Source organism: Microtus oregoni, unplaced genomic scaffold, assembly GCF_018167655.1.
Source record: "Microtus oregoni isolate MIOR12 unplaced genomic scaffold, Mior012 000031F_ref0000149, whole genome shotgun sequence".
NCBI classification, from domain to species: domain Eukaryota; kingdom Metazoa; phylum Chordata; class Mammalia; order Rodentia; family Cricetidae; genus Microtus; species Microtus oregoni.
The window spans coordinates 13,807,312-13,817,427 of NW_024543090.1; the positions used below are offsets into that span (position 1 = coordinate 13,807,312).

The following is a 10,116-nucleotide window of genomic DNA, read 5'->3' on the forward strand; positions in this document are numbered from 1 at the left end:
AGGTACTGCTGCCATCACAAGCGGCTTGCTGGGTGATGGTTAGGCCTCTCGGTCAACTTGACAGGATTTAGAATCATCACACAGCTCTGGGCATGTCTCTAAGGGTGTTTCCAGAAAGGTTTAACTGAAAAAAGGTTCAATAAGACACACCCAGAATGTAAGTAGCAGCATCCCATAGGCTGGGGTCCCTGAATTAAAAGGGATTAAAAATGAGCTGAGCAATAGCATCTGGGTCTCTCTGCTTCATTAAACCTGCAGGTGCAATGTGACCGGTCACCCTACACTCCCGCTCCTTGTTTTCCCTGATGTGATGGACTGTAACCCTCACTGTGAGTCACAATAATACTTCCTTTCTTAAACTGCTTCTGTTAGGTATTCGCCACAACAGGGAGACTCGTTTCCCAAAGGTCTAACCTCCAAGTAACCACCACCTGGGGACTAGGACTTCAACAAATGAAGGAGCAGGAGGGGAGGCACACACAAACTTTCAGATACGGCAAGAGCAAATCCTAGCTAGGAGGCATCACTTTTCTCTCCCAGACACTGTCAGCTGTTCCTTTTCGTGTGGATACAGTCAGTGGTTATAGGGGATTGATAGAGAATCTAGACAGGAGCTACTTCTGGCTCCTACCTAGGACCCCTTCAATGTCCTCTTTCCCTTTTTACTATCCCCTGAGCTTAAAATTCCCAAAGGAGGTTTCTAAGATACCCCTGCCGCCAAGTCCAATAACCGGAATTTGATTCCTGAGACCCAAAAACTGGAAATAAAGATTCCTGCAAGTTGTTCAACGACCACACACACACACACACACACACACACACCACACACCACACACCAAACGCAAGCGCGCGCATGCATGCATGCACAAACTCTGGCATTCTGAAACCAAGACAAGGGAAATTAGTAAAGTTGTCCTTTCTCTTTTCTGGTGAGAATGTAGGAAACTAGAATCACCCACTTTGGTTTTTGTTGAAGTTCAAGAATTATCTGTGGGTTTTTGCTGTGAATTCCATGTTTTATTTGGTTATCAACAGAACTTGTGAGTCCTCATCACTCTCATCCTGGCCTCAGAATATATGCTGGAGTTAACTCAGAACTCAAAAAGCAAGCATCCTTAGTTCTAAAGTTAACCCTCCCCCCCCCCCTCATTTTCTTTCTTCAACACCCATTCAGTTTTTACCTTTCAGTGGGCAGAAGGAAGACAAGGAGAACTGTACCCGGCTTATTTTAATAAGCAAAGCCTCCTTCTCCCCTGAGCACTATATATTTGATAAGCGTTTGCAGCTATAGGTTTCAAAGTCCACTCAGTTTCCTGGTGCTTCAACTGCTAGGCTGCTGTACAATGCGTTTTGGGATGGCTTTAGGGGTTTGCAGGTGACAGGAACTTAGGTATCTTCCATATCCCAGAGGGAGACAAATATAGAAGCTGAGATAGCGATGTGTCTCCAGTCGGGCTTGGGGGACGTACACCCGCTAAGCACCGAGGGATGCAGGCGCGCGGGTGACGGTGGCCCACGCAGCCTGGCACGCGCGGACGCCAAGTGCAGCGACGCGCAGATCGGTCGCAAGAGGGCGCGAGCTCCACTATGGCGGCTCGCCGGCTGGGAAGGAAATAGGTGGTCCGCCTGGGAGATGGGGAAGCTGGGACCGAGGAGCGGCGGAGAGAGGGGGGCCCAGGCTCCCTCTGCAGCCGCGGTGTCGGCACCCTGCCGGGACAAGGGCTCCACCCTGTCTGCGCTCTCAGGGTTGCCGCGGCGTCCGGAAGGTGACTGGGGCGCTTGGCTGCGCGCCCACCTCGCCTTCGGCTTCCAGCCCGAGACCCTCGAAAGGGACGGCCAGGTCCTCGGGGTGCCGCGCTCCGAATGGCACGAGGGGCCGCCGAGAACGCGGAGGAGCGGGGACGCCGGGGCGCCGCAAGCCCCGCCCCGCGGCCGGCGCCCTGACAACGCGAGCGGCCCGGGCGGCGCCGCGGCTCCCCGCCCCTCGGCCGGCACCAGGAGGGGCTGGGACCAGAGCGCCGCCGCTGCCGCCGCCGCACGAGCAGAGCTGCTCTGCAGAGCGGGACCGGGAGTGGGGCCCGGGCCGGGGGTGGAGGGGGGGCCGCGGCCCTCGCTCCACCTTCTCCCATCATGAGCCAAGGAAGTCCTGGGGCCTGGGCCCCCTTCGATCCCACCTCCGGGCCCTCGGCGCCCCCAAACCCCTTCGTGCATGAGTTACACCTCTCCGGCCTCCAGAGGGTTAAGGTAAGGTGTGGGCAGGGGACGTGCGGAGGACTGGTTGGGATGGGGAGATCGGGTGTTAAGGAGCCGAGGTTGAGATGGGCATGGGGATGAGAGTGGAGGCGGCGGAGAAGCTTTTGGAGAGGGAGTCCGGGGGTGCGCACGTGGGGGCGGCCGGAGGTGGGTGAGGAGCCCTGGTGAAGACGCGAGCTTAGGCGTTAGATAGGCTCAGAAGTATGGAAGAAAAGAGTGGGTGAAGAGGGAGGACCGAAGAGGACCCAGGGATAGGAGAGATGGAGGACACTGGGGAATGCGGATTACATCCCTCGGAGGTTGACGGGCTAGGATGGAGCAGGAGGCTACGGAAATGCCGGGGTGGGGGAAGGGGCGTGCTCAGCATTTCTCTGTGCTTCGACTTAAACGGTTTGGACCCAGAGACTGCGTCCTTGTGCCCTTCCAACACCTCCTCTTTCCGCTACCACCCCCCTCCGTTACACACACACACCCTCACTGCAGCACCTACTGGTGGGGGCAGGGAGGCTGGGAGGGGGGTTGGCTACAGGAAGTAGAGGGACGCACCACCCTAGGGTAGCCAGGAGGTGGTGTGGGAAGGAAGTGTCCAAGGTTTCTGTTGTGATCACCTCCCCTGAGGCCGAACCCTCCTCCCCCGAGGGGACCAAGTTTATTTACCTGCTCAATCCTGAGGAGAAGCCTCTGGAGTCACCCTGGCTCTTGGCAACCCTTACCTTGCGGAATAGGGTTTAGCGTTACCTAAGGATTGTTCTGCAGTCCTAGGGATTGATTGACCTGAGGCTTGAAAAGTGGGTCTCTGTTTCCAACCATCTCTCCTTGGGCCCAAAGTGTGGAAAGAGCCCTGCACCGGGTTTGTTTGGCATAGGAGCTACTTATGGAATGGGATGTTGGGGGAGAAAACCTGTCTCTAACCTACATCAAACACAGTGCTGGACACCATCTCTGCATTCTCTCATTAAATCCTAACAACCGTTTCAAGTACTAGATGCATTTTTATGACGTTAACCTTTATAGATGGGGTGGGAGTCAACTGAGAGAAAATAAGGCACCTCGTGGTATTCATCTTTTATCCTCGTGACCTCACCAGTGTCTTCTTCATCCCACTTGGATCCCTGAGCCCCTCTACACTATCGCCTCCAAGGTCTTAACTCTGCCCCTGTCTCAGTCCTTGTGGGAGAAGGATGCTGTGGAATGAGCCCTTCCCAGTCCTAAGGGAGATTTTTCTCCTGTCCTTCTGCAGTTCTGTCTCCTGGGGGTACTGCTGGCCCCAATCCGAGTGCTTCTGGCTTTTATCGTCCTCTTTCTCCTCTGGCCCTTCGCGTGGCTCCAAGTAGCAGGTCTCACTGAAGAGCAGCTTCAGGAACCAATTACTGGATGGAGGAAGTAAGTGGGACTCAACTCCTAAGACCCTATTCCTCACCCTGTTGGAGGCTCTGCCCACCCTCCGGGGGTTCAGAATCTGTTAAATGAGCTATCAGCCAAGCCAAGATCTGGTCCTTAGAACCTCACCTCTAAGTAACATGTCCCAAATACTTCAAGTCTATGGCCAACATGTTTTAAGGGGGAAAGGGGGGTATCCTACTGTCCCAGGTGCCTGGGTGGGGGACAGGCTTGATTAAGGGCCAGAACTCCTTCTTCTTCCACTGATCCCCAGCCTTGTCCTGGCAGGACTGTATGCCACAACGGGGTTCTTGGTCTGAGCCGCCTGCTCTTCTTCCTGCTTGGCTTCCTCCGGATCCGTGTTCGGGGACAGAGGGCCTCTCGCCTGGAAGCCCCTGTCCTGGTTGCTGCCCCCCACTCAACTTTCTTTGACCCAATTGTTCTACTCCCCTGTGACCTGCCCAAGGTTGTGTCTCGAGCTGAGAATCTTTCTGTGCCTGTCATTGGAGGTGAGAGAATTCAAGAATTATGGGGCAGGGGTGTGTGTGTGTGTGTGTGTGTGTCTGGGCCAAAGAAAGTCAGAAATGGAAACACTAGCGAGGACTGGCTTCAAGTGCAGAGAGAAAAGTTAGGAGGGATACTGACTCTGACTGTTGGCAGATGAAATGCAAATCCCCGATTGTGTCAGATGATCTCAGACTTCAAGGCTGGGGCCAGAGACAAGGTACCAGAAAGACAGCCTACCGATACATAGATGGTAGCAATAAATGAATTGTTGAAATATCTTATACTGTTGAGGAAATAGAGGCTGTCAGATGTCAGTGCCTCAGGGTCAGAACCAAGTGACTCCTCCTTAACCTTCCCGACCCAGCCCTTCTGCGATTCAATCAAGCCATCCTAGTATCCCGACATGACCCCGCCTCTCGCCGACGAGTGGTTGAGGAGGTCCGAAGGCGGGCTACCTCGGGAGGCAAGTGGCCTCAGGTGGGTAAGGGCCTCGTGACCCTCTCTACGCCTTGTGTGCTGAGCGGCTGCTCGTCCCTCCCCACCTCACTCTGTGCTTTGAGGTTCTTGTCTTGTTTTGTTTTCCACCCAGGTACTATTCTTTCCCGAAGGCACCTGTTCTAACAAGAAGGCTTTGCTGAAGTTCAAACCCGGTGAGTAAAATGATGGTGGGCGGTAAGGTTGTGGAGGGGAAGGGAGCTCCAGCTTCAGTTAGGGGAGGAGGAGGGGACGATGGTGACAAGAAACCTCTTATCTAATGCTGACAAGGTGAGTCAGGGAGAAAATTCTTAGTAAAGCAAAACCACCTGTCATTTGGGATTTGTCCCAGACCCTCATGCCATATTGATAACCTCCTTGTACTAACTTCTGCCTTGGGGGCTGGGGGTGGTAACGGGGTTTAGGAGCCTTCATCGCAGGGGTGCCTGTGCAGCCTGTCCTCATCCGATACCCCAACAGTCTGGTGAGTCTTGGTAGAAGAGGGGGGAAGCAGGGAGCATGAAGGAAATCAGTGAAAACTGCTTGTGGCCTGTTAAGATACACATGGGGGTGGGAGGGCGGAACGTGAGGTCAGGTCGGGATCTGTGCTAAGGAAAAGTAACCTGCCCCTCTCTCTGCTTTTCCCATAGGACACCACCAGCTGGGCGTGGAGGGGTCCTGGCGTGTGAGTTATAGTGTTGTGGGGGTAAGGGTGGGGAGTCGGGTCCACCAGAGCATCCCTGGTCTAATCTCTAGAAAGACCACCCTTGTAGGACAGAGAGAGCTCTGAAGGAGATTGCCCTCTGACCTCCCTGTATAACCTGGCAGTCCTTCTAGCTGCTATTACAGTTCCTTCTTATTTACTGTCCTGTGTTTGTTTCTTGTTTGGGAAGGGGGTGGTCTCTTCTGGAGCACCCATACTACGAGGCATGCCTCTTCCCTTTTCCTTGATACCCAGATTTCCCTTGCCTGCCGCTTTTCCCCTGGTTCTCTCTCCCCATCATCTTTCTGGCCCTTCTCAGCCTCCTAGTTAACTGGAGCTAGGGGTGCCTTTTTTAATCACAGCCTCATATGAGCGTAGTTAAAGAGTGCTAAACACCCGTCTCTCTCCTCTTAGACTCAAAGTTCTCTGGCTCACAGCCTCTCAACCCTGCAGCATCGTGGAAGTAGAGGTATGCCCCGCCCCCCTGAGTGGGGTGGGGAAAACAGAGTAGCAGTGACGGCGTCTCATTTCCAGGTCCTGATGTGTGCCGTATCTGTGTTTCAGTTCTTGCCGGTGTATCAGCCCAGCCCTGAGGAGAGTAAGGACCCCACCCTTTATGCTAACAATGTGCAGAGAGTCATGGCACAGTGAGTATTTCCTGGTGTTCCACAAAGTATTTCCTGGAGCAATTACACAGAGCGTAAGAACCACAGAAGGGGCAGGAGGTTTTGCAGCCGGGATAAGGGATAGAGGGGAAGGGCTCTGTGACAGCCGAGACTGAGGAGGGAAGAGATGACGGAAACTGACCGTTTCATCAGACAGAGTGTCATGAAACCTCAGGACTTTCTTCTCGTGCCTTCCCCTTCATCTCCATCTCTCCCTCCTATAGGGCCCTGGGCATTCCAGCCACTGAATGTGAGTTTGTGGGGAGCTTGCCTGTGATTGTGGTGGGCCAGCTGAAGGTAGCATTGGAGCCACGGCTCTGGGAACTGGGAAAGGTGCTACAGAAGGCTGGGTAAGTTACCTCGAAGATGAGGGTGTGAGCAGTGCCTCAGATAGAGAAAATTAGAAAGGGAAAATAAAGAAAAGAGGAAGTGCCATGCTGGATTTGATCCTCAGTATAAGGGATTGGGGGGACCCACCGCAGCTGAGCCCACACTAGGAGCCTCGTGCTGAGGACAAGATTGTGCATGGCGTATCCAGAAAGACTGAGTCAGCTCACTACTGTCAACAATTCCACCGTAGGCTGTCCCCTGGTTGTGTGGACACAGGGGCAGAGCCAGGCCGGAGTCGAATGATAAGCCAAGAGGCGTTTGCCCAGCAGCTACAGCTCTCTGATCCTCAAACAGTGGCTGGTGCCTTCAGCTACTTCCAACAGGTAATGGGGCGAGAACCCAGAGCACAGTGGATGGCTTGCCCTCAGAGCCAACAAGCCCAGGTTTTAGAGATGATGTTCTGGTGAGCAGGGCAGTTTTGGCAAACTGTATTTCCATCAAATCGAGTTTGTTTGCTCGACTGCAAGTCTACTCTGCATAGTCTAAGACCCCCTCGTAGATGACTGGCTACAAGATGTATTGGGACTTTTTTTTTTTTTGTGGCAGTTTCCAGAGCATAGAGGGAACAATGTTGTAGTCATAGAACGAGGAACAAAAGACAGACTCCCTCAGGGAAGTCTATAGCCTGGAGCCACTTTAGAGATTGGCAAAGATGGGGAATCAGAACCGTGTGGGACACTGGGTGAAGACCTTCACTGAAGGGTCGTGAAGGGAGAAGGTTGAGAAGAAACTGCTTAGGTTAAACAGTTGAGACCCACAGTTGCTGCAATACAGAGGCCCGTTCTTTTCCAATATCCTATGGCCTTCCCAGAGGATTCCGGAACTAACTCAAGAATTTTGGCAAAATGTATTTCCAGAAATCTAACCAAGTATCCAGACAAATTTACAATTCGAGTTTGTTTGTTTGTTTGTTCTTGGTTTTTTCGAGGCAGGAATTCTCTATGTAACAGCCCTGGCTGCCCTGGAACTAGCTCTGTAGACTAGGCTGACCTCAAACTCACAGAGATCCACCTGCCCCTGCCTCCCAAGTGCTGGGATTAAAGGCGCGCACCACCACTACCCGGCTTGTATTTTCTTTTTAAGTGCTAAGAATAGACTCAGATTTTTCTGCTAGGCAGGTGCTCTTTAGACTTTAGCTATAACCCTAACCCCTCAAAGGGCTTTGTTTGTGCTAAGACACAGACTGTGGGTCTCAACATCCTCAACATTCAGAAGACGGGCAAAAGGATCAAACATTTAAGGCCAGCCTAGGTGATATAGACAGGCACTGTCTCAATTTAAAAATAATAATAATAAACATTTTAAGTATTGAGCATATGTAGATTCTTATATTGGGGAAGACTGTCCACATCTCAGCCAATGTCCCCCATATCCCTGGCATAGCATCTGTTTTGATTTTTGGTTAAAAAAAAATTGGGCCTGTGGCCCCCTTTCCATCGCTGGACCAGTTCTCCCAGGTAGGCGGAGTCAGAGGAAAACCAGTTTGTCTGGCTTGGAAACCAGGGTTGCTCTCCTATGGTCTGTGAGAATTCCTGGGGATTCCCTGCCATTCCTAGACCTCTGTGGGAGGGCTTGGTGGATTGGTATAGCTTCCGCAAGGAAGCATACAGCCCGAGAACTTCAGGAGTCCTGGGGAGTATGGTGCTCAGTTCTGAGCAGAGTGACCACAATCCTCATTTCTAAGCCTGGCGAAGAGAAACCAAAGTCCAGAGGGCAGGAGGAAGATGCATGGTCCCCGTGGTTTTTCACCCTCCAGGATGCCAAGGGTTTGGTGGACTTCCGAAACGTGGCCCTTGCACTAGCAGCCCTGGATGGAGGCAGGAGCCTGGAGGAGCTGATTCGCCTGGCCTTTGAGGTACCTCTGAGGGACTATGGGGACAGCTGTCACCCTTTACCCCACAGTTCATCCCAGGAGGGTGGTATACTGTGCTCTTCTCATTGGCTTCCTCTTTCCCCGGGAGGAAGAAAGGGAGACCATGTGTTCTTCTTTTGGGCGATCACTTAAATACCCTGGGGAGTGGTCCTGACCCCATCCCTAGGGAGGGGTCAGGACCTGGCCTGATGGGATTTGGAGTCCAGACCAGGCCTGGAGGCTGGGATAGATGCGAGGGGCTGGGGCTCAATGCCCAGGCGTGCCACACTACCTAAAGCTGCCTATCTTTCAGTATCTCCTACTGAGGCCTAGCCGGACAGAAGGCAGAAGTGTTTTACAGTTACCCTGAAAGACAGGGCACTAGAGGTCTAAGAGGTCTTATATGCAACACTCTTGGGAGAAGAGCTCGTCAGGAGACTTTCCAGGCCGCACGAGGCAATGCCTGGAGAGAACTTGACAGGCTTCTCTTTCTGTCCCAAGCTCTTTGCTGAAGAAGAGGCAGAAGGACCTGGCCGCCTGCTATACAAAGATGGCTTCAGCACCATCCTGCACCTGTTGCTGGGTTCGCCCTGCCCTGCTGCCACAACTTTGCATGCTGAGCTGTGCCAGTCTGGAGGCAGCCAAGGCCTCTCCCTCTGTGAGTCACTGCGTCCACCCTGCACAGGCACCAGGGGTACCATCACACCAGGATATGCTCTGAGTACTGAGCTGACAGAGAAAGGGCTACTGACCTTAGGAAGCAGACCCTCTGAGAGGCAAAGTGGGTGGGAAACAAACAGGCAAGTGAGAAAAAGCGATGTAAAACTGGATTTGAGAAGACAGATTAGCAGGGCTGGGTTTACCAGTTCTGCAGAAAGGGAAGGGAGAGGGGTCCTTTTCACGTGCTCAGGTGGTTTTGCTTTTCCGTTTCCTGCTCTTCCCATCCAGGTCAGTTCCAGAACTTCTCCCTCCACGACCCTCTGTACGGAAAGCTTTTCAGTACCTACCTACGCCCCCCGCACAAGCCTCGGAGCACCTCCCAGATACCAAATGCCTCATCCCCAAGCAGCCCCACTGCCCTGGCCAACGGGACTGTGCAAGCCCCCAAGCAGAAGGATGACTGAGCACCTCAGCCCCCCACTCTCTCCTCAGCTCGAATCCAGCCCTGCTCTCAGGACAGCGCCAGAGGCCTCTCCTCTGCCTCAACCCCATCTCTGCTCCTGATTTTTTGTTGTTGTTGTTGTTACCATTGTTTGGTTTTTTTAAGTTTATTTTAATTTTTTGTTTGGTGGGGTTTTTTGTAAAAGAATATTTTATATATAAATATAAATATATATCTATTAAAAAAAATGAAGCTCGGTCCCACGAATGCAGTCATTAGTTGTGAAGGAAAGAGATGGATGGTCAGCTGCCAGATTTCCTTTGGAATTTTTTTTTAAAAAAAAACTACAGATTGATCTTGGGCACACGTGAATTTTCTCACTCACAAGTGGACTGGGGTATTTCCTTCATGGAAAACATACGGTGATTTTGTATCCTTCCCATGCTGTTAGCCCCCTACTAAGTGTGCACGTTTTAATAGACTTCTTCGTGAACATCTTTTTCATCCCATTCCCTCATGCTCTGTCCTCATTAAAGATGGAACTATTGCTTCCTGCCATTCCATATTTAACAGTCCCACTGAGAGTTTATCCCATCACACATACTTGGAGACCTGTGTCAGTAAAATCGTCTTCTCCAAGTCACAGCAACTACACGGTGCTTCCCTACAGTAGAATGAGCCGTGGACGTATACATCCCTCCTGTCCAGCCCTTAAAGGAACAAAGGTCCCCCCACCTCAGGGTACTGTCTTGACACAAATATGTAAAAATTAATTTGATTTAGGAAATCG

At 52.3% G+C, this 10,116-nt stretch overlaps 1 protein-coding gene across 1 annotated transcript; it reads left to right on the top strand.

Moving 5' to 3' along the window:
* The first annotated feature begins 1,984 nt into the window (after nt 1-1,984).
* Nucleotides 1,985-9,560, top strand: Lpcat4 (lysophosphatidylcholine acyltransferase 4). The gene is made up of 14 exons (XM_041679280.1): nt 1,985-2,244; nt 3,494-3,636; nt 3,922-4,142; nt 4,505-4,617; nt 4,730-4,790; nt 5,040-5,098; nt 5,265-5,299; nt 5,732-5,786; nt 5,882-5,964; nt 6,207-6,332; nt 6,563-6,695; nt 8,129-8,227; nt 8,726-8,882; nt 9,173-9,560. Exons 1-14 carry the CDS (start codon nt 2,131-2,133, stop codon nt 9,346-9,348), a joined length of 1,575 nt encoding a protein of 524 aa, XP_041535214.1. The 5' UTR covers nt 1,985-2,130; the 3' UTR covers nt 9,349-9,560.
* Nucleotides 9,561-10,116: the final 556 nt, after the last annotated feature.

Bases quoted from the DNA above. Each gene is read 5' to 3' on its own strand.
- Lpcat4 (XM_041679280.1), top strand. From the start codon at position 2,131: ATGAGCCAAGGAAGTCCTGGGGCCTGGGCCCCCTTCGATCCCACCTCC. The intron at 2,245-3,493 runs GTAAGGTGTGGG...GTCCTTCTGCAG, and splicing joins CCGGCCTCCAGAGGGTTAAG to TTCTGTCTCCTGGGGGTACT. The intron at 4,143-4,504 runs GTGAGAGAATTC...TTCCCGACCCAG, and splicing joins TTCTGTGCCTGTCATTGGAG to CCCTTCTGCGATTCAATCAA.